The 23,439-nt window shown below is 47.7% G+C and overlaps 1 protein-coding gene across 1 annotated transcript; it reads left to right on the top strand.

Annotated features, from left to right (window-relative positions):
* Positions 1 to 2,200: 2,200 nt before the first annotated feature.
* LOC143720459 (uncharacterized) lies at positions 2,201 to 3,110 on the top strand. Its single transcript, XM_077209934.1, has 3 exons — positions 2,201 to 2,432; positions 2,538 to 2,743; positions 2,840 to 3,110. The coding sequence occupies exons 1-3, from the start codon at positions 2,387 to 2,389 to the stop codon at positions 3,044 to 3,046; spliced, it is 459 nt and encodes a 152-aa protein (XP_077066049.1). The 5' UTR covers positions 2,201 to 2,386; the 3' UTR covers positions 3,047 to 3,110.
* The last annotated feature ends 20,329 nt before the right edge of the window (positions 3,111 to 23,439 follow it).

Genomic DNA, 23,439 nt, shown 5'->3' with positions numbered 1-23,439 from the left:
TATAGGGTGTGTTACCTTCTTTGGAAGAAGATGTATGTATATAACTCTGAACCAAAATACACTCAGGAGCGCGCGCTGGAAGGCCAGAGGGACAGTGGGCCGGAGGGCCAGAGCGTTAGAGTGTCGTTCTATGGAACGGAACGGCGTTCGAAAATAAAGTCTAATCTGGAAGTCCGACTCCTTATATGGCAAACAGAGCGCAAAGCTCACGCAGCGGAGAAACAGCGGGCGCCAGGCAGAGGAGAGGAGGCAACAAAGGAGTCACACGCTGAGGAGGGCAAATGGGCTGGAGCGGGGAGACGGGATCAGGAAGCAGAAACCCAACCGACGGTGGAGATTGACAGATGGACTAAATGGAAAACAAACAGGGAAAATAAACAGCACTGGAGCCTCAAACAGGACAAAACAAGACACGATGGACAGCTATCAATAATAGGCTGTTCCAAGCGTAGCGTGAAGCGAACACAACGATCTGGCACAAGACAGACAACACGGGGAGAATAAATACAGAGAAGGACAAAGATAATCAATAACAGGTGCGGGACTGATGAGTGAGAATGAGAGGGTGGCGATTAATAACAGGTGCGGAACAGAGTAGTGATGACGAGAGGGTGGGGAAACAATTCAAACACAATAACAGCGGAACACACGGCGAGCTGTCAAAACAAGGTCATGTGCTCCGAGACAACCACACAGACAACACAAGAAAACAGGCGAATCAGACCGGAGACATGACAGTACGCACTGACGGCCTGCCATCTCTACTCGCCGCTCGATGCCCCAGGACACGGACCCCACCACCACTCCACGAGGGAGGATAGTCTCTGTAGGTGTCTCACCCCCCGGGGCCCCGAACAGCCGAGAGAGAGCATCAGGTTTGATATTTTTAGATCCTGGCCGGTACGAAAGTGTGAAGCTGAACCGGCCAAAAAAGAGTGCCCAGCGGGCCTGGCGAGAATTTAACCTCTTAGCAGAGCGAATATATTCAAGGTTTTTATGGTCCGTCCATTCCAAAAAGGGTTGGGCCGACCCCTCCAACCAGTGGCACCACTCCTCCAAAGCCAACCTGACTGCCAACAGCTCCCTGTTACCTATGTCATAGTTACGCTCAGCTGGGCTCAGTCGATGGGAGAAGTAGGCACAAGGTATATCCACAATTAAGTGTAACTGGGGCATGAATTTACATTCGATTTATATATATAAACTGTCTCATTATTCCAGAAAAACTGTGCACGCAATTAATCTCCTTTTAAGGAAATAAGAATGCTTGATTTCATCATTTTAGACACTTGATATTAATAACAGTTGTGGTAAGTGGAATGTTCAAGTCTCATTTTGCCCGACCAGATCCCCCAAGGCTACAATCATAGGGGCCGATTTATGTTTACCTCCGTGGGTGCTCATGGGCGCACGCCCTTTATAAAAAAAAAATGAAAAAAAAAAGTAACGTTATGCCTAGTCAAAAAATGTTTGCATTTCAGAACCGAACGAGAAGCGCAGCGCCGCATCTATGACAACTCGAGGTAGCCTATCGCACACCGGACGCGGACTTTGTCAGTTTATGGCCAGCATGAAATGTTGAAATGTTCTTCATGGAACCATTGATGCTAATAAAGAACCGTTATCTTTAAGAGTTTACAACTGTCAGTCCAAGAGATGAGTGCATTGTTATACATATTGCACAAGATCTGTTTACCTTAATTCTTAACATTTCTAATGTGTCCACCATTCTCTTCACCAAAGAGATGGCAATCATAAAATAATTTTAAATACTGGCAAAAAATCTGCTATGTTAAGATGAATATTAAAATATGTGCTACACTTTATCTCGCCATTACACAACAACACCACAATAAAAATGATAATATTGAGAAAAGAGCGGTTAAGAAAGCTTCTGAACACAGAATGTGGATATGTTTCCACCAGATCTGCAATTCGGCACTCTACTCAAGTTTATTTGTATATAGCGTTTTATACCACTTTATACCACTATACTTTTCACACACTACCGAAATGAACCTTCTGAGAATTGTCCATCTTGACTGCACTTATTTCACTCTTGATTGGCATTTGAACTGGTCACTAGACACACAATAGGCAATGATGACAAAACTGTCATAAAGGTTTTATATTTTCTAGATTAATTGATTGATTAATCAAAGAAAAAGTGATTGATTAATGATTGATTGATTAATCTAGAAAAAGTGATTATGGGGGTTTCTTCTCTGCCCTTGTACCATTTGTTGGAGCCATTGTTAAATTATTTGAAAAGGCTGACAATGCCCCTGAAGCAGCTGCGAAAACCCAGGTTCTGTCCAGCGAATTGACTCAACTCTCCATTGAGAAGTCAAGTCTGATAGGAAAAGAGTGGAGCATCCAAGTTAGGATGACGGATATGCAGCTGAAGTTGGCATGCATGAAAATAGAAAATGGTAAGATTCTTTCACTTAAGGAGTTTCCAATTGTGCTCGGAACAGTCCCTGATTTACACCAGAAGCCTCAGAGTGATCTCTCATAATTAACAACTGCTTCCAAAGGTTCAATACCCGACACTGTCCATCTGAATGACGTCCAAAAATGCCTTTCCCGAATCCAAAACATTCTGATTCAGCTTCAGAAGTTCTGGGAATCAGTGAGTGTAATGCTGGAGGCTCTCAAAGACGAGACTTTTGCTAATGAACACTTCATCGAGGAGAGTGAAATGAAGGAGATCTTTCTGGACTCTATTAACTCAGCAAAAGGGGTAACTTAGACGTTGAGAAAATATTCAGTTGCAGAAGTTATTCACCTTGATTGCATTATTTTTCCTGTGATTGATTTTGTACCTCAAATCTTTCAGCATTGGAAGGCCTTCGGTGAAACCTGTCTCCATGCAAAAAGCATCTTTAGCTTGCAGACTAAAGATGCATATAAGTTCCTGGAGACCAGCCCATCTGCACTGACACCAGAGCAATGGAAAAAAGAGAATGAAACTGTAATAGAGGATCTGAACAAAATAAATCCTGATCCCTTCAATCCTGAAGCGCCAGCTTCCATTACTCAGTAATGAACAAACTTAATAAGTCTTTACAGTATAAACAGATTAAAAGCCTATAATGATTCAGGCTTAATGTTTAACACATTTGTTATGTATGATGCTGTTTTAATAAACCTTTTTTAAGTAAACTAATTTGTCATGTATTTTCATTTCTACCAGAAAGACTCGGGAGGCAAAATGACGTAACAAAGCATAAATGTATTAATGGCCCAGAAAGCAAGTATTGTTATATAAAGTTCTTTGGCGAAGGCCCCGTACGTAACTCGCAATCTGAGGGTAACTGATTCTGCATTTCCTGTCTGAAGATGAAGGCAGGGGCGCAGCCGACCCCCTGGGAGGTATGGGAAGGGACCATCCTGGTTGTGGGGAGGATGGAGTTGAATGTTGGCGTCAGCATCTGCAAACTCAGATATGTTTAAGTACCGATCTTTGATACTATGAGTATTATAACACGATTGGTTAGATCAGAAAGTAATAAGCAACGTAACAATTGAGTCGTCCTGGGAGAACTTACGCTAAAGCTTCCATTTCTCTCATGCCTTTTCTCTGTTTCCTCTGTAATGAAATTGCTTTAGACTTAAAAAATATAAACGTTATTTTATTTTCAACTGGATACTGTCATCCAGGGGTTGTTCATCCAAATGCACATTATAAAAATATAAGAAGAAATCAATCAACTTCAGCATGAGAAGCTAAGACAGCATTACAAGGACAACACTAGAGCATGAACAAGAGACCATGAGTGTATAAATACATGTGAAATTTATATCATGTCTTATTGGCAGATCATTTATGATACTGCCCAATGACATGGTTCTCAAGTTATCCAAATTTGCCCTCCATCTTAAAATGCACTTATGTAGATCAGGGAAAGCTATTTTTTTCAGACACACTAGCAAGCTCAGTTTTTGGACCTCAGATCTCCTAAAACCTTGCGAATGCCCATGGACACACCTAGACAAAGTAATAAGAGGAAACAAGAACAAGGGAAACCAGAAACAAATAACAAGTGTCCCCATTGTATATCCACATTATTTGCAACGTAAGCTATTTTCTGTGAATGTGCAAGACTTACAAAACATTCACCACAATATGTACATAACTAGAAGAACAACAAAGTAAATTTATTTGCGCTACAAACTAGTGGATTTATTATTATGACCATAAATTCAAATAAATGTGTAATAACAAGCAGTGTATAAAGCTAATAATAACTGGAAGCGGATTTAATATTAATTTTCCAATACAATATATTGAAATACACCATAATACAGGTGGTAAATGTAAAAAGATTTGTAAATGTAAAAAAATGTAAAAAATGTTTTAAAAAAAGACGCGAAGATTTGTTTGGTTGTCAGCATTCTCAACGGGCGTGTCGTAAGCGCTTTGTTCAGGTGTCTGAGGTCTAGGATGGGCCTGAGGCCGCTATCCTTTTTTGGAACGAGGAAGTAGCAACTGTAAAAGTCTGACTCGCTTTGTGATAGAGGGACTTTTTCGAACAGTTTCAACACTTCGGTGCGAAGGATGTGCGCCACGTCGCTTCTCACTGTCGTCTCGACCACGGCTATAAAGAGCGGAGGTCTGCGAGCAAACTGTAGTGAGTAGCCTCGTTTTATTATGTTCAACACCCATTCGGATATACCGGGATGTCCTTCCAGGCCTTGGCCCGCATGGCTAGGGGTTGAATGATGTCTGTGGACGGGCCGCTTTGTGATAGGGACCCGGCCGCCCAGCTGCTTTGCTTGTAATACTGTGGAACAGCACTTATGTGCAGGGGTACTTACTATATAGTGGGCAAACAACCTACATTCATCACATCTCCAGCGCGAGCTGGAGGGAGAACTGATACTGTGGTGACAGTGTTTATGTGTAGGGGTGCGTACTTCATAGTGGGCACACAAACTACATTTATTAAACTCCCAGCGTGAGCTGGAGGAAAGCTTGATACTGTGGGAACAGTGCTACATTCATCACATCTCCAGCGCGAGCTGAAGGGAGAACTGATACTGTGGTGACAGTGTTTATGTGTAGGGGTGCGTACTTCATAGTGGGCACACAAACCGCATTTATTAAACTCCCAGCGTGAGCTGGAGGGAAGCTTGATACTGTGGGAACAGTGCTAATGGGAACAAGGGTGCATACTTTATAGTGGGCACACAACCTACATTTATTACGCTCCCAGCGTGAGCTGGAGGGAAACTCGATACTGTGGGAACAGTGCTTGTGTGTAAGGGTGCATACTTTATAGTGGGCACGTGACCTACATGTTACATTTCCAGCACAAGCTGGAGGGAGAACAGACAGAAAAGAGCTCTTTTCGTGCTTTATTTGTGTTGCCGTAAAAACAGTGTTTGTTTGCAGTTGTGCATGTTTTTTAACATTTACTGCAACATTGGTATTTCCAGCCGCCTGAAAAGAGGGGACTGGGAAATGTGTGAGAAGCTTTTAATCTGGGGCCCGGCCGCCTTGTGATAGGGACCCGGCCGCCCAGCTGTTTTCATGCTCGTGTTGCTATTGAAACAGGGCTTGTGTGCAGGGGTGCTTACTTTATAGTGGGCACACAGCCTAGATTTAGAACACCTCCAGCGTGAGCCAGAGGGGGAAACTGGTAGAAAGTGCTCTTTTCATGCTTCATTAGAGTCGCTGTTGGAACAGCTTATGTTTGCAGGGGAGCGTACATTACAGTGGGCTCAACCTGCATTTTGAATACTTGCGCTAGAGAGGATTATGTTCACTACACTTTTTTTAGGAAGCCAGAGATGGCACTTTATCATGACTAAGCTGGCAATGCTTCGTCCGATTGCACTTATGCTGGGCATACTCTCAAGCGAGAGCCGCCGCCCGTGGAGAGTACAGCTTCTGCATGGCAGGTCCCAGGCACACTGGAGGCTGTTGCTGGGGCTGTGCGGGAGGGGTGGGAGCCACGGAAGGGCGCCCTCGGCGGTGGGCAGACTGAGGGATCTGAGCCGACGGCGGGGCAGCAGCAGGCCGTCGGGGCAGAATATAATGGATAGCCTCAGTCTGCTCCTGGGCGGTTGAAAACTGTTGGGCAAAGTTCTCAACCGCACCGCTGAAGGGGCCGACCTGGGATATGGGGGTGTAGAGCAGAAGAGTCCGCTCGGCATCCTGCACATCGGCCAGGTTCAGCCACAGGTGTCGCTCCTTGACCACATTGGTGGACATCACCTGAACCAGGGAGCGTGCCGTCACTTTCGTCGCTTGGAGAGCAAGGTCAGTAGCGGCGCGCAGCTCATCAAAGAGCCCTGGGTCAGTCCTGCCCTCTAAATTTCCCTGAGCATCTGGGCCTGGTAGACCTGCAGACCTGGACATCAGATCCGATTCGGGAACGTCAAAGGAAATCCGCGGGGAGTCCGAAGACGGGCCCGCGGGCGTCCCGTTATCGTTCACGAGATGCGTCGCTGAAGAGGGGGGTGTCGGCCGAGGACGAATCAGAATCAGTGTTTTATTCCACACCATCACCCTTAGGTCACCCTGTCCACCAGCCGAAGTACCACCTCTCGAGGAGGATGTAGATCGAGGTGTGGATGAGGGGACTCTCGCTCCAACAAGATCAATGAGTCTCGACCGTAATGACGCGATGGTCATGTTCCCGCAGAGAGAACATGAGTCATCCACAAACGCCGCTCTAGCGTGATCAAGCCCAAAAACGCAGAGCAGAGAATGTGCCCATCAGAGTCGGAATTGAGTCGACTGCAACAAGAAGTGCACGGGCGAGCCGTCTTTAAAAAGACGTTTAGTTTTTGGGCAGACTGTTTTATGGGTAGACATTCACTCTTCTGTAAGTTCAGTTTATACCCAGAACATTCCCCAAAATCATCTAATAGATATATTATCTCAGGAATAGATGTAATTGGATTGGTAATGTAGAGTAACAAGTCGTCAGCATATAAAGCTAATTTATATTCTGTTTCCTTGTGGATTATACCCTGAAATCCCGGAAGTGTTAAAAAGCATTATTGAGAGGGGCTCAATAGATATGGTAAAAAGTAATGGAGATAGGGGGCATCCCTGGCGTGCACCCTGATAAAGTAAAATACTCAGATTTAACATTATTAGTATAAATTGAAGCTTGAGGGTCAGCATTTAATAAACGTATCCATGAAATCAATCAAACCGAACTCCTCTAATGTCCTAAACAGATAAGCCCATTCTATCCTATCAAATTCCCTTTTCAGTGTCTAGCGAGATGATCACCTCAGAGGAGCTATTGTTTTGTCCTGAGTATAAAATATTAAAAAGAGTGGATATTAGAAAACTCTCTCATACATTTCTGCTTGTACGCGATCTTCTGGAAACTTTCAAACAGGGGGCGGAGCTAACCTTTCATCTCCTCAATCAGGAATCAGTTCAGAAACTTTTTCTTTCTTTTGGGATTATTTATAATAAAATAAATACATTTTACTTCATGTTCTTTTCTTACTATTAGTTTTGTTGCGTTATAAATAAAATAATACTAATTGTTAGTATTGGTGACCCGAGTTAATGACCTTGGTTTAATAATGAATGAATTAGATTTTGTATTACCTAAACGATTGATCACACTATTTTATGTCATCGTAATGAATTAGCTGCAAGATAAGTGTAATGTAATGCTATTCAGGTTAATGATATGTGACTATTTGTCAAATTATTTGGTGGGTTAATGTTGCACAGTTTTACGTGTTTTAAACAATCATACTAAAAGTGAATTTGAACGAACCAACAGTATTTGCAAGTTATGGCTAAATATTTTTTGTGCAACACACACTGTATTTAATTTCCCTGTCATAGACTTGGTCACCAGACTTGATAAAAAGTGTTACTGAAGTACAAACAAAGTGCAATATAACTGTGTACAACAATAAATAATATATATTTGCTTACCTGTCTATTAAAGAGGCAGTGTGCGATATATTTAGGAGGATCTATTGACAGATATGTAATATAATACAGCTACATAACTATGTTTTCAGTGGTGTATAAAGACCATACATAATGAACCGTTATGTTTTTATTAGAAGGAGCCATTTCAACTACCTACACCACGGGTCCCCTTACATTTGAAGTTGCCATTTTGCACCACCATGTTTCTACAGACCGTGTTTCATCACTATGTTGTTGTTCTTGTTCGTTGGTGTTTTTAGAGGCACCTTGCTTCGTCACTACGTTGAAGACGCACGAAGAAGAAGCAGGTAAGTTAGGGTAACGTTAGCAATGTAAGTGAAAACTGTTGCTTGATAGCTTTAGCTTCAAGATGGGCATAATCACAGAGAGAAGTAAAGTTATTTTCCCTTGTCAATGTTGAAAAATATATATTGGATTGTAATTTCATGTAACGTTATTCTCCAACACTGTATTTTGGCTTTGCTAAGTGGACCGAAAAGTGCTGGTTACTTTCGTGAGATAAACACCTGATGAATATTATTGGCAATAAAAGTGTACAGCATGGAAACTAAGATTACCTAGCTAAACTTGACATTTTACTCTCCTGGTGGAAAATACTTACTTATTTTACTGCTTACAGCGTTATTATAACAGGACCGTACATGCGCCTATCAAGTGACCAATAATGCTTACTTTCGGAATTTGCATAAATTAAGTATAATTTATTTGTTGGAATTGCTTCGCTACTGTGTACACAAAGGTGTAATTCGATCATTCACAGGGTAAATGTCTATTGCAAACATTGCATCATTTTACCACAAGCTCAAATGTTGGCTATTAACCAACTAAAAAGCAAATTTATTAAGATTTGAACAGATTGCTTATCTAATTGAACAAAGTGGAGAGGACTCTTGATCGTCACCTGACCTGATTGTCACTTGATTGTCACCTATGCCACCATATTTATACAGTATATGGTTTCTACGAGTGGAAACCGAGGATAGCGCAGATATATCATTGATAGGCGACAATGACATGTGACGAGCCATTATTTAAAATTCTCTTGATTTACAAATCCTTTGTAGCTTTTGGGATAATGTAAGTACATAACTGCATGAAATATGTCACACTTTGCAAGTGGTTTTTGGAAATTCTATTACAAAAATCTTACATATAGTTTACATTTAATTTTACTACAGTCAAACCTGAACACAGAGAAAGACATTTTGTTACATCAAACTCAATTCAATAAATATGTGACAAACTGAAAAGGAATTCTTTATCAGAGTTTAATCTGGTTTGGCTTATAAAGCAAATACTCACAAGCCAATTAGATAAAAAATGTGTGTACTAAAAAATGTGTGTGTGTCTGTAATATTAGAGATAGAGAAATGATAATGTACTACAAATCCCACTGCGTTCTATAGCACTGGAGCTTTAATGGGGGGGCTAAAACAAAACGTCTCGGTTACGTATGTAACCCTCGTTCCCATTCGTCAGATGACGACGAATGGGGTTTCGCTTAGAACACATATCGACTTTGAGTATTACAAAACGATCCAATGGCAAAGAAATGCCATGGGTCTGCGGAATTTGCATAGCGTATCTCCGCCTTACCTCGTGGGTATAAAAGGAGGACGTCAGCAACATGCAGATATGTTTCTTCGCTGAGGAGCCGAGACTGAACTCAGGCGTTCCCCGCGGCACAGCGGAAAGTGGCAGGAAGACGTAACGTTTCTGTTCCCTACTCAGGAAACGAGGGTTACATACGTAACCGAGACGTTCCCTTTCGTTGTCACTGTGAGTTACGTCGGATGACGACGAATGGGGTTACCAGTCTAATCACGCCACCTTCACAGCTGTCTTCCAGTGCCCTGCGTAAATCTGAGATCCCTGTCGTAAGACTAGCAAGGACTCCTATTTAACACAGGAATACAAAGGTACACTGGGGAGCATATCCCATAGTATAGAGGAAATATGCAAATATTGCCGGCCCAAACGGGGGGGGGACTTAGAGAATACACATATGACCCGAAGGATGCATATGGAGAACACTGGGGTGTCCAGCCGCAGGTGGAATATTTCAACCTCAGGGGTGGCAAGGTGGCTTGCCAAGGGAAAGACACATGCTCAGAGAGACTTACAGTGGAAATACACATGTGGGGGTCGCTCAGAGGAGGGACCATGCACACGGGAGGCACCTAGCCGGCGCGCAGGCAATAGATACTGGCGCCGACGTCAGGAGTGCTGGAGGAACTCAGGGCTTTCGGAGAAGCTCACCTGAGGAGAATATCACACGTATCCAGTCCGTGGAGTGGAATGGCGTGCAAGCGAAGACACCTGAGCGGGTCCAGTACTAGCTGGTTGAAGCGAGTACATGAGAGGACACTGGCTCCACTCGGAGATTGTAGAATCTGGCGAATGTGTTAGGTGTCGCCTTCCCTGCAGCTCTGCAGATGTCTGTTAGCGAGGCGCCATGCGCTAGAGCCCAAGAGGAAGCCACACTCCGGGTGGAGTGGGCAGTCACACCAAAGGGGGCACGGTCGACCTTGCTGCTGGTATGCCAAAGCAATGGTGTCCACAATCCAGTGAGACAACCTCTACTTGGAGAGAGCCTTTTCCTTCAGCTTCCCACCATAACAGACAAGAGCTGGTCTGAGGTCCTGAAACACTGCGTTCTGTCTACGTATGTGCGGAGAGCACATACTGGACAGAGCAGTGCCAAGGCTGGGTCTGCCTCCTCCGAGGGCAGCGCTTGCAGGTTCACCACCTGGTCCCGGAAGGGAATGGTAGGAACCTTGGGCACATATCCAGGCCGGGGTCTCAGGATCACGTGAGAGTAAGCCGGCCCGAACTCCAGGCACGCTTCGTCAACGGAGAATGCGTGCAGGTCCCCTACCCTCTTGAAAGAGGCCAGTGCAACCAGGAGCGCTGTCTTCATCGACAGGAGCTTAAGCTCCACTGATTGCAAAGGCTCAAAGGGAGCACTCTGCAGGGCAGTTAGAACCAACGCGAGGTCCCAAGATGGAACGAGACGAGGGCGAGGAGGATTCAATCTCCTCGCTCCTCTCAGGAACCTGATGATCAGGTCGTGCTTCCCAAGGACTTACCTTCTACCAAGTCATGGAGTGCGGCAATAGCGGCAACATAGACTTTGAGGGTGGAGGGAGACAGCCTTCGCTCCAACCCTTCTTGAAGGAAGGAAAGCACGACACCGACCGAGCATCTCCGGGGGTCTTCTCAGCGAGAAGAGCACCAGCTGACGAAGAGGTTCCACTTCAACGCGTAGACGTGTCTCGAGGACGACGCTCTAGTGGAAGTGATGGTAGCCACCACCGCAGGTGGTAGGGTACTCAAACCTGCCTGGTCCAACCCAGGAGCCACACGTGGAGGCTCCAAAGATCGGGACGAGGGGGCCACAGGGTGCCCCGTCCCTGAGAAAGAAGGTCCTTCCTCAGAGGAATGGGCCAAGGAGGTGCTGTCGCGAGGAGTATGAGTTCGGAGAACCAGGTTCGGGTGGGCCAGTAGGGCGCAACCAGAAGGACCTGCTCCTCGAACACCTTGACTTTGCGCAAAACCTGCGCAAGAAGGCTCACTGGGGGAAAGCCTATTTGCGGCCCCGCGGCCATCTGTGTGCCAGTGCATTCGTGCCGAGCGTGCCCTCGGTCAGGGAATAATACAGGTCGCAATGAGAGTCCGATACCAGTAGGCTGCAACCAGAAATGCACGGGCGAGCCATCTTTAAAAAGACGTGCCACGTGCGAGCTCTTTTATGAGAGGAGAAAAAACTCCGTGATGTTGAAGCGCACAGGGAGACATACACACACTGGCAGATCACTGCACAGATCAGCAGGCACTGTGAGCTCGCTGCAGATCGCCGTCACACCAACACCGGAGAGAGAAGCTCGTCTCGTAGAGCGAATTCAGAGATGGCTGTGGAGTGAAGAAATACTCTTGGCTCCGAAGCGAAAACATATCTGCATGTTGCTGGCGTCCTCCTTTAATACCCACGAGGTAAGGCGGAGATACGCTATGCAAATTCCGCAGACCCATGGCATTTCTTTGCCATTGGCTCGTTTTGTAATACTCGAAGTCGATAGGTGTTCTAAGCGAAACCCCATTCGTCCTCATCCGACGTATTTCGGAGTGACAACGAAAGGGAACTGAAAGCTATTTTTTTTTCCGGATATCGACCTTAAATTTGGAAACTTATTTAGATTTGCGGCTTTGATTTTCAAGCAATTTATTGAGTTCAACATGTTTTATAAAATACATATTTTATATAAAATAATGTTCATAAATCATTTTCATAAACTTTTATAACTTTATTTTATGTTTCACTTAAAACAACCTTAGGGTCTTTTTTTCAATTAGACCAAACTAATATCTGTGTATAAAACACATTTTTATACTTTTTTTTTGGTCCTGTAATGACCTCAGAGTAACTTTTTTATATATATTGTCACACTTTGTGTCACACATTACATATAACCAGCTTATAGCTAGTTAATACAGTGAGGGTACATTTTATGTATTTCTCTCATTTGACCACCATCAATCTCTCGTCTCTCTATAATTTTTGCTCTTTTGGAAAATGATGTAAATGCAGTTGTGGATTTTTTTTTCTTTTGATAACGTATGTAACCCTAGTTCCCCGAAGGGACGGACGCTGCGTGTAATCGCAGTGGGACCGCCCTCCAGCGTAACGCGTCTGAAGCATGAATGAAATCAGTCAATGGAGAGATGGAGCGTCATAGCGAGTGACGTCATCGACCAGGAAACTATAAATATCCCCTGAGCACACAATACGCCAGCTTAAAGTTACTGAAGCAAGCGACCCAAGGGGATGCCGGGAGTATGGCAGGACACACAGCGTCCGTCCCTTCGGGGAACTAGGGTTACATACATAACCCGGGACGTTCACCTTCAGGGACTACCGCTGCGTGTAATCGCAGTGGGAACGCAATACCCACATCCCCATACGACCAAATCCCCGTCGTGTGTCATTAGGAGACACAAACCGACGAGAGAACCTGAGCCCCGGGAGTGGAGCTAAGATCAAGGGAATAAAATCTAACGAAAGTGTGCGGTGAGGACCAGCCTGCCGCCTCACAAACGTCCTGAAGAGAAGCTCCTGAAAGAAGAGCTTTAGAGGCAGCCATACTCCTGGTGGAATGAGCCCTTACAGCCAAAGGTGAAGGCTGATGGGCCGAACCGTAAGCAAGCGAGATGGCCTCGACCACCCACTTGCTCATCCTTTGCTTAGATGCCGGACACCCTTTCTTAGGTGACCCAAAACAGACAAACAGTTGTTCCGATCTCCTCCACAGGGCAGCTCTGTGGACATAAGCATCTAAAGCCCTAACGGGGCACAGCAAATTAAGTCACTTCTGGTCTGACGTCAGAAAAGGCGGAGGACAGAAAGCCTACAGAACTATAGGTCTAACAAAAGTAGTTGGCACCTTAGGAACATAACCTGGTCTCGGACAGAGAAAGGCCTTAACCATACCAGGAGCAAATTCCAGGCACGAGGGAGCCACCGAAAGTGCTTGAATATCTCCAATTCTTTTTAGAGATGAGATAGCGAGAAGAAGGATAGTCTTTAGCGTAAGAAACTTATCCGAAACTTCCTCGATGGGCTCGAAAGGAGCTAGGGAGAGACCTTCTAAGACGATGGCCAGATCCCAAGCTGGTACCCTCGTGCGAACTGCAGGCCTCAGCCTCAAGGCGCCACGAAGGAAGCGAGATATAAGTGGGTGTCTCCCGAGAGAACCTCCGCTCGAAGGGGCGTGGTAAGCAGCTAAGGCCGCCACGTACACCTTCAGTGTGGAGTGGGATAACCCTGTGGAGAGACGGTCCTGCAGGAAATCCAGCACTTTACCAACCGGGCAGTTAACTGGATCCTGCTGGCACTCTCCACACCAAGAGGTGAAAAGTTTCCACCTCGCGGCATATAACTTCCTCGTGTCGGGAGCTCTGGATTGGAGGATGGTCTCAACGACCTCAGTCGAGAGACCAGAATCTATGAGCTGGGCCCCCTCAGAGGCCAAGCCCACAGCCTCCATAGTTCTGGGCGGGGGTGAAGGATCGACCCACTCGCCTGAGAGAGTAGATCTCTCCTGATCGGTATCTCCAGGGGAGAGCCGTCGAGGAGAGACACTAGGTCCGCAAACCATACTCGGGCCGGCCAGAACGGGGCTATTAGCAGAAGACTGAGCCCGTCCCGGCGAACCCTCTCCAGAACTCCCGGGAGCAGAGCGATCGGGGGAAAAGTGTACAAACGTGACCTCGGCCACAGATGTACCATCACGTCCAACCCCAGTGGGGCTGGCAGGCTGAGAGAGAACCACAGTGGACAGTGTGATGTCTCTCGGGAAGCAAATAGGTCTACCTCGGCCCGACCAAAATGTTCCCATAGGAGCTCCACCACCTCGGGGTGAAGACTCCATTCCCCGGGCCTCGGCCCCTGCCTCGACAGGATGTCTGCCCCCTGATTTAAATACCCCGGGAGATAAATAGCTCTCAGAGAAAGAATTTTCCCCTGGGACCATAGAAGGATCTGATGTGCCAGTTTGTAAAGTGGGCGAGAACGCAGACCCCCCTGATGGTTGATATAAGAGACCACCGATGTGTTGTCTGACCGGACAAGAACATGGTGGCCCCTTAGGTCTGGGAGGAAATGTTTCAGAGCCTGAAACACTGCCAACATCTCTAGACAATTTATGTGCCATAGACGGTGACGGTCCTCCCACAGACCCTGAGCTGGGCGACCAATCATGATCGCCCCCCACCCCGTGAGAGAGGCATCTGTCGTTAGCATGACGCGACGACAAGGAGCTCCCAACACAGGGCCTTGGGACAGAAACCGAGGATATTTCCACATAACCAGGGCGCGATGACACCGTCGCGAACTCATGATCATGCGAAGCGGATTTCCCCTCGGGGAGAATCCCCTGGTTCTGAGCCACCACTGTAACGGTCTCATGTGCAGGAGTTCAAAAGGTATCACGTTCGACGCAGCTGCCATGAGACCTAACAGTCTCTGGAACTGTTTTACAGTGGATGACTGGCCTAGCTTGACCTGATCTACTGCGGCGAGAATCGAAGCAACACGAGCAGGTGACAACTGTGCCTGCATCGTCGTCGAATCCCACACTACACCGAAAAAAGTGGTTCTCTGTAATGGAGAAAGAACACTCTTCTTGGCGTTGCGCCTCAACCCCAACCTCTTGATGTGAGCAAGAACGACATCTCGATGCAGAACCGCCTGTTGTTCTGATTGAGCTAGAATTAACCAATCGTCTATATAGTTCAGAATACGGATGCCCTGCAGCCTCAGCGGGGCTATAGCCGCATCCATACACTTCGTGAACGTGCGGGGTGACAGTGCTAGGCCGAACGGAAGAACCTATTATTGGTAAGCTTCGCCCCCGAAAGCGAACCTCAGGAACTTCCTGTGTTGAGGTAGGATAGATACATGGAAGTAAGCGTCCTTTAGATCTATCGTGACGAACCAGTCCTCGGATCTGATTTGACACGATCTGCTTGAGACTGAGCATCTTGAATTTGAGCTTCCCTACAGCGCGATTTAAGAGACGCAGATCTAGAAAGGGACGCAGCCCTCCATCTTTTTTCGGAAAGATGAAGAACTGGCTGTAGTATCCTAACTCCCTGCTGGGTGGAGGAACCCGCTCTATAGCTCCTTTCGCTAAGGGAACCAGCCTCCCGAGGCTGGCCTCTGGATGAACATCCCGAGTGACAGACACAGCGCCCTGTAACGTACTGGCAGGGAACAGCTGGTCTGGGCACTCCACAACCCTCCTCGAGGGGGCGAGCGTCCCTCGGGAAATCGCTCGCCGAGTCTCTCTACGCCCTGTATAGGCAGGGTTAGTAGAGCAGACCCCTGAGGGCATCGGGAAAGACCGGGCACCGTGTTTTTGCGCAGTGAACTCAAGTCTTCCACGATGGGGACCACCCTCAGAGTCCTGACGTTCAGCACGTCAGGATTTTTTCGACGCGGCCTTCTTGGCGATAATGACTGTCCTCAGATCAGCCCTACCCCGAGAAGGTCGCGCCGGAGAGCGCCTCGCCTCGTCCCTCCAGTTTCTCTGCGGGGGGGCACGAGACGCGACACTCCGTTTCTGCTGCGCTCTTTTTGAAGTACTCGGCGGCTGGGACTGCCCTCGCTCAGCAGCCCCAGCGACACGCACTTTAAGGGGCATAAATTTCTGAAAAGCAGCCGCCTGTTTCTTCTCTTCCTGGATCCTCTCCTTGACAGAGTGAAGAGCGTCACCGAAGAGGCCCGCAGGCGAAACTGGAGCATTAAAAGGAGAGTCTTATCTTTCTCCATCATAGAGGTTCAACCACTAGTGTCTCTCTGTGGCCACCATGCCATAGACCGGCCGATAGATTTAGCGGTCTCCTTGGTGGCCCGGAGATTGAGATCAGCAGTCTGCCTGAGCTCCTTAATCATATCCACAGAAATTTCACCCCCCTCACAAGCATCTTTAAGCAGGTCAGCCTGATAAGCCTGCATAATGGCCATAGTGCGCCGAGTAAGCCTTCCCCACTAACACAGAAGTATTTTTTTTTTTTTTTAGTGGCTTAGAGGGCAGAGCCGGTGCTTTAAGTGAAGATGACGAAGCAGGAGAGAGATAGCTGGAGAGCGTCTCCTCTGCCTTCGGCATGGTCACGTACCCTGAAGCTTTTGCACCAAAAATGTTTCCATAAGCATAGACTGGTTAGTATAAATTCTATTTGAAACAGGTCTAACCCAGGTCTTTGAAACCTCAGAGTGAAGATCTGGGAAGAATGGTAAGCACCGGCGAGAAGGCTGAGGACGTGCAGACAGAAGTCTATCATCTAATTTGCTTTCATTTCTAGACTCCTGCCTATCAGTTGGCAACTCTTTTTTTTGATTTTTTTTTTTTTTTACAGCCCGAGATAACACATCTATCAGCCCCTCTTCATCAGTATGCTGGAGTGACGAGTCAGTTTCTTCTGATGCAAATCTTTCGACATCGAGCTCCTCAGAACTGGATAATCTAAGTTCGACATCATGTGCCTCGACCCGGGCAGAAGTAACCGCCTCAGCGCGTGCTTCCAGAGCCGGGTGAGAGGCAGTAGATCTCGCTGGAGATAGCTGAGATAGGGCGGAGCCCGTCTCAACGTCGCCAGTGAGATCCATCTGCGAGCGCCAAGACAAGCGCCGCCGCTCTGCCTCAACAGAAGCGGGACCCGAGCCTCGGGGAGCTCGCAGCAAACCACTCTCCTCGAAGAGCGATCGCCGCGAGCGCAGAGTTCTCAAGGGAAAACGCTCGCAATGCTCACAATCGACCCCCTCGAGAGCCGACTGGGCATGCAGCAATCCCAAACAAGCAACACACAGCTGATGTGCATCCCCACCCGTGATGTATCGTGTACAGGGGGAAACACACTTTCTATATTGCTCGCTCGTCACTTTGACACTCATATTGGTTTATATATATATATATATATATATATATATATATATATATATATATATATATATAGTGAGAAACTCCTGTCTAAACAGACAAACACAATCGCTAGATTTCAGACACACACAGAGCTTGCTGAAGTAACAAAAAGCTGGCGTATTGTGTGCTCAGGGGATATTTATAGCTTCCTGGTCGATGACGTCACTCGCTATGACGCTCCATCTCTCCATTGACTGATTTCATTCATGCTTCAGACGCGTTACGCTGGAGGGCGTTACGCTGGAGGGCGTTCCCACTCCGATTACACGCAGCGGTAGTCCCTGAAGGGGAACTGCCTTTACGAGTCGTTTGGGTTTCAAATCCTATTCAACGTGGGATTTGCAAACGCTCCTCAGAATCGGCAGTTTATTTGGACCAACTTGCTCCTCAGAATCACAACCTGTAAGTATGACTAATGATGTATATACTTTCTACCAGGTGTTCAAAATGCTTGGTTTTGTGTTTTATATCAAGGTCTCTGGCTAACTGACGTTATTACTGTCTTGCTGAAATACTTCAGCTAATCAGCTGTGGGCCACTATTACCTAAAGCTGTCTGTCGTTCTTACTACTTTGAGTAAAGATAAAGGATGGAATAAGATTTGTTTTACCAACGTTTATGCAGTGTTGGGCAGTAGCGTCGCTACAAGTAGTGACGCTACTAGTTTAAATTAAAAGCGCTGCTCACAGAGGCTTCCTGAACCTGAGCTCAGTGACGTCACGCCGAGCCAGTCTCCGCGTGCTTCACCGCCGCTCTTGCCTTCCCCACCGCCGGTTCAGTTCACCCAGCCGGACCTACACCCCTCTAGCAGAGCGGTGGGCCTTGTGACTTTCGGCGCGTCTGAGGACGATGGGGGAATAGATGACAGCTTGTCCATCGACGCTGCATCGGACGACTGGCCGGGCTCCACTCTCGACCCCGCCCCATCGACGCTAGCTAGCACGAGCGGGGGCTCCACCATGGATACCGAGATTATCCGTGTCCTCTCTAAGGCCGTGGAAGACCTCGGGCTCGATTGGTCTTCTCCCGAAGAACCAACCCGGAGCCGATTGGATAAGTGGTTTCTGCAGGGGCGCCAGCAGGCCCCTCGGGCAAAGGCCTTCTCCCTTCTTCCCGGAAGTTCACGATGAACTCACCAAGTCGTGGAAAGCCCCCCACTCTGCGCGCTTAAAGCCTTCTTTTTCTTCTTCGCTCTCCTCTGTGGACGGTGCGAAGGAAAGAGGCTACGAGGGAACACCGCCCCTCGAGGAGGCCGTGGCCAATCATCTCTGCCCGCCCTCCACCACCGGATGGAAAGCCAATGCTTCCCACCCCTCGAAGCCCTGCCGCACTACTTCTGCTCTCGCCGGTCGCGCCTACACCGCCGCCGGCCAAGCTGCATCAGCGCTTCACTCAATGGCGGTACTTCAAGTGTTCCAAGCCAAACTTCTCCTCTCTATGGACGAGTCTCGCCCCGAACCCGAAGCCTTCAGGGACCAACGCAGCGCAACTGATATAGCTCTGCGAGCCACGAAGGCCACCGCCCAGTCTATTGGCCGTGCCATGGCTAATTTGACTGTTCTCGAGCGCAATCTGTGGCTAACTCTGACGGAGATGAAGGACGCGGATAGGGCGCCATTTCTCGACGCGCCTATCTCCACCAGCGGGTTGTTTGAACCGGCAGTTAAGGGTTTCGCCGAACGCTTCACTGAGGCCCAGAACGCTTCACAAGCTATGCGCCATTTCCTGCCCAAGCGCTCCAGCTCATCTCAGAGCAGACAGAGACCGCTACAGCCGCAGCGGGCTAGAACAGCTCCCACCGCCTCTCAGCCCGCGCCTCAGGCTGACACTCGATGCCGCTCGCGCTCTCACAACCACAAGCCGCCGTCTGAGCGACGGGGTCCTCGGCCCAAGATTGTGCTGAACCCTGAGCCTCGAAAGCTGTCCTAGCCACAGGAATGAGAAGAGAGAGTGAGTGTCTCGCAAAAACCGGACCACTCTCTCTGCAAAAGCTCAAACATTACCCAGTCCCCTTACAGGCGGCTGGATATGTCCATACAGCAGTCAATGGGCCAGTCAAAGAGCTCGCTCACCTGAAAACAAACGCCGTTTTTACGGCGACGCACAAAAGACACAAAAAGAGTCTTTTTCTGCCTGTGTCACTAAGGGTTCACATGTCCACAAAGTGTGCATTCCCAGATACTGTCAAAACAGTGCCAAATTCATTCCCAGCTCAGGCTGCGCGCCCCATGAATGTAGATCACGTGCCTACGGTCATGTACGCACCACTACACACAAGCACTGTTCACACAGTTATAAATTCACCCCCAGTAAAAGCGGGAAACATTATAAAAGTGACGAGTGTGCCTACCACTGTTTATGCACCCCCACTTATAAACACTGTCCTTACAGTGTCAAACACAACCCCAGCTCAGGCTGCGAGTTTTACAGACACGGCGCGCGCTGTTGTAATCACACACGCGCCCATTCACTCAGCTGCTCAGCGCGCGCCCGCGCCTCTGAGAGCTACGAGCTCAGGCGATTCGCTGGCCGGGTCCCTACGTCACAGCGGCCCGCCCCTAGCCTGTATTCAGCCCATATCTGTACACGCAGCGGCATGGGAAAACATTCCGAACATGCCGAAATGGGTATTGGATGTAGTAAAGCCCGGATACTCGCTCCAGTTCGCTCGCAGACCACCACATATTACGACTGTGGTCGAGACGAAAGTGAGAAAGGAGTGTTCACATGTTCTACGCACCGAGGTGCACAAACTAATAGAAAAGGGCGCTGTGGAAACTGTTCCCCCCTCTATGAGCGAGGAAGGTTTTTACAGCCGCTATTTTCCCGTCCCGAAAAAGGATGGCGTTCTCCGCCCCATCCTAGATCTCAGACACCTGAACAAAGCACTAATGATTCGCTCTTTCAGAATGTTAACAACCAAGCATATCCTCGCGCAAGTACGCCCAGGAGATTGGTTTCTCTCAGTGGATCTGAAAGATGCTTACTTTCACATTCCAATAGCGCCTCATCACAGGCCGTTTCTGAGATTCGCTTTCGAGGGACAGTCTTACCAGTACACAGTACTTCCGTTCGGCCTGTCCCTGGCTCCCCGTACATTCACGAAACGTATGGATGCAGCACTTTCCCCCTTGAGACGAAGGGGAGTGCGAATACTGAATTATCTCGACGATTGGCTGGTCCTAGCACAATCAGAGAGTCAGTTAATAACACACAGATCTTGGATTATCAGCTATTTAGAATGCCTGGGTCTAAGAATCAATTTTGCAAAAAGCATACTATCTCCCAGCCAGAGGATTTCTTTCCTGGGAATAGTTCTAGACTCGATGCAAATGACAGCGCGTCTCTCATCAGAGCGCGCGCTCACCATCCGGCGCCTTGCAACATCATTTAGGGCGGGCGCGCGCGCCCCCGTCAAGCGGTTTCAGAGGATGCTCGGTCTCATGGCCTCAGCATCGGCCGTACTCCAGCTAGGATTGTTGCATATGCGCCCTCTCCAACGCTGGCTCAAGAGCCGCGTCCCTACTCACGCGTGGCGTTCGGGCCAACTTTTAATCAGAGCGAACCACAGCTGTATAAAAGCCCTGACGCACTGGAAAGCCGCCGACTGGTACCAGTCAGGCGTGAGTCTGGGTGTGAACACAAGGAGAAAGATGATAACGACAGATGCCTCCAAAATAGGTTGGGGGGCCCTTTACGAGGGCAGGCCTGTCTCCGGCTTTTGGTCAAACCCGGAAAAGCGCCTACACATAAACTGTCTGGAGATGAAAGCGGTCGCTTTGGCTCTCAGAGCCCTGGTTCCACATCTAAAAAACGAACACGTCCTGGTTCGAACGGACAACATGACGGTAGTGTCGTACATAAATCGCCAGGGTGGACTCAGGTCGAGCTCCATGCATTCAATGGCCAGGAGACTCATTTTATGGTCCCAGCACAACTTGCGCTCGCTGAGAGCAGCGCATGTGCCAGGCGCCCTGAACCAGGGGGCAGACATGCTATCCAGAGAAAAGATTCTCCCAGGAGAATGGGCTCTCAACCCGCTGACGATTCAGTGGTTATGGAAAACCTTTGGCGAAGCGGAGATCGACCTCTTCGCCTCCAAGGAGAACGCGCACTGCACTCTTTTCTTCACGAAAAGCACGGACGCACTCGCCCAGAGCTGGCCGAGCCGCCCCTTATATGCCTTTCCCCCGATCGCGATGCTGCACAGGTCATCAGTCGGGTCAGAGAGGAGCAAAACGCAGTGCTTCTGATAGCCCCAGTCTGGAAGAACCAAACATGGTTTCCAGATCTGATGCAAATGCAATCTGCACCACGGCCGATTCCACTGAGGCCAGACCTCCTCAGTCAGGCCAGCGGGATGATATTTCATCCCCGCCCCGATCTGTGGGCCCTTCATGCATGGCCCCTCAACGGGTTCCCAGGAACCTCACGAGCGGAGCACTAAAAACCATCGCTGAGGCGCGGGCGCCCTCCACGAGACGCTTATATGCTCAGAAATGGAAAGTGTTCAGTGACTGGTGTAATGCCAAGGGCCTGAACCCTGAAACATGCGAGATTACGAACGTACTCGCTTTTCTACAAGGGCTTCTGGAGGCGGGCCGCACCCCCTCCACGCTCAAAGTATATGTGGCGGCCATCACAGCGTCACACGACCCTAATGGATAAGCTACTTACGCAATAGGAGAGACCTCTCGAAAGGGGACGACTCGGTTACTAACGTAACCTCGGTTCCCTGAGAGGAGGGAACGAGTATTGCGTAAGCTGCCGTGCTTGTGCTTGGTTAGTTCGCTTCAGTCGTTTTAACCTAAAGAACTCTCATGACGGGGCGCCCAATAAATAGCTCTTGGCCACGCCCATCTTGACGGGCTCTGACGCGCGCGGGCGCGAAGCGCGCTCATTGGTCGCCCATTCAGAGTCGCCCCGTCATTGGTTCGAGCAAGTTGCCGCAGCACAGCCAATGAACGAGCTTCCTTCGTTCATTGCTGTCAGCTGTGCAGCTGCAATGCGTTTTACATAAAGACTTCAGTATTCTCGAGAAAAGGAGTTTTCCCATTGCGTAAGCTACTTACGCAATACTCGTTCCCTCCTCTCAGGGAACCGAGGTTACGTTAGTAACCGAGTCGTTTTCTGAATCAAATAGCTTTTCAGTAGCGAAGCTCTTTTTTGATCAAGTAATGCGGTAGCGTCCACACAAGCTAACATTACATTTTCGCAAGCATTGCAAAAGCTCAAGCTCAAATCGGAAATACAACTGCTAAGTATCACTGATTCTGGATCAGTTAGTGACGGTGACTCCTTCTTCTTGTTTTACGGTGGTTGGCAACCATAGGGCCATATGATTTCATGAAGTTCCAGCAATACGGAAAACATGGACTGAATTGCGATATCCATGCATAAAAACAAAATCTACTGTATAATGCGGAATTTCACGGAATTCGTCAGATCTTGGATGAAAAGAAGGTAAGTAAACTTAAATAAAATCGCGATATAGACTAGTGCCTGTGAATATTAAACCGCTTAAAGACTATTTTATCAAGGACGTAAACAAATGCCAACGCTGGCTTTAGTAGCCACTTAGTTATGCTATTTCGTGTGTCTATGACAAACGCGTACAAACATTTTGGACTGAATTTGTAATTATGCACTAATTTTGTAAATGTATTTTCCATGTATACTTTATGACGCAATTTTTCGATTTGATCAAGAACGTAAACCAATGCTAACGCTGTTTGTTTGTAGTAGCCAGTTAGTTCGACGCTATTTTGTGTGTGTAAGACAAACGTGTTCCTAAAGAAAACGATACACTGAGTAAACTAAGTTTTTTGAATAGATAAACAGTTGTTCATTATATCGATAAAACAACTTTAAAAAACGGTATTACTCTGTCATTTATTCAGTTATATTAAATGTTTAATCAGGAGAAAACCGTATCTCAAAAGCTATAAGCAGCAATAGCATTTTCAAGTAACAGCGTATCGAAATTCTTATATAATAATACAGAATATAATAATAATA

This window comes from Siphateles boraxobius, unplaced genomic scaffold (assembly GCF_051911475.1).
Source record: "Siphateles boraxobius isolate OS27281-9 unplaced genomic scaffold, OSU_SipBor_1 65, whole genome shotgun sequence".
In the NCBI taxonomy this organism is placed as follows: Eukaryota; Metazoa; Chordata; class Actinopteri; order Cypriniformes; family Leuciscidae; genus Siphateles; species Siphateles boraxobius.
This window is presented reverse-complemented; position numbering and strand designations above follow the sequence as displayed.

Excerpts from the sequence above, each read along its gene's own strand:
- LOC143720459 (XM_077209934.1), top strand. The coding sequence starts at position 2,387 with ATGACGGATATGCAGCTGAAGTTGGCATGCATGAAAATAGAAAATG. Across the intron at positions 2,433-2,537 it reads ATGCATGAAAATAGAAAATG|GTTCAATACCCGACACTGTC; the intron begins GTAAGATTCTTT and ends CTGCTTCCAAAG. Across the intron at positions 2,744-2,839 it reads CTATTAACTCAGCAAAAGGG|CATTGGAAGGCCTTCGGTGA; the intron begins GTAACTTAGACG and ends CAAATCTTTCAG.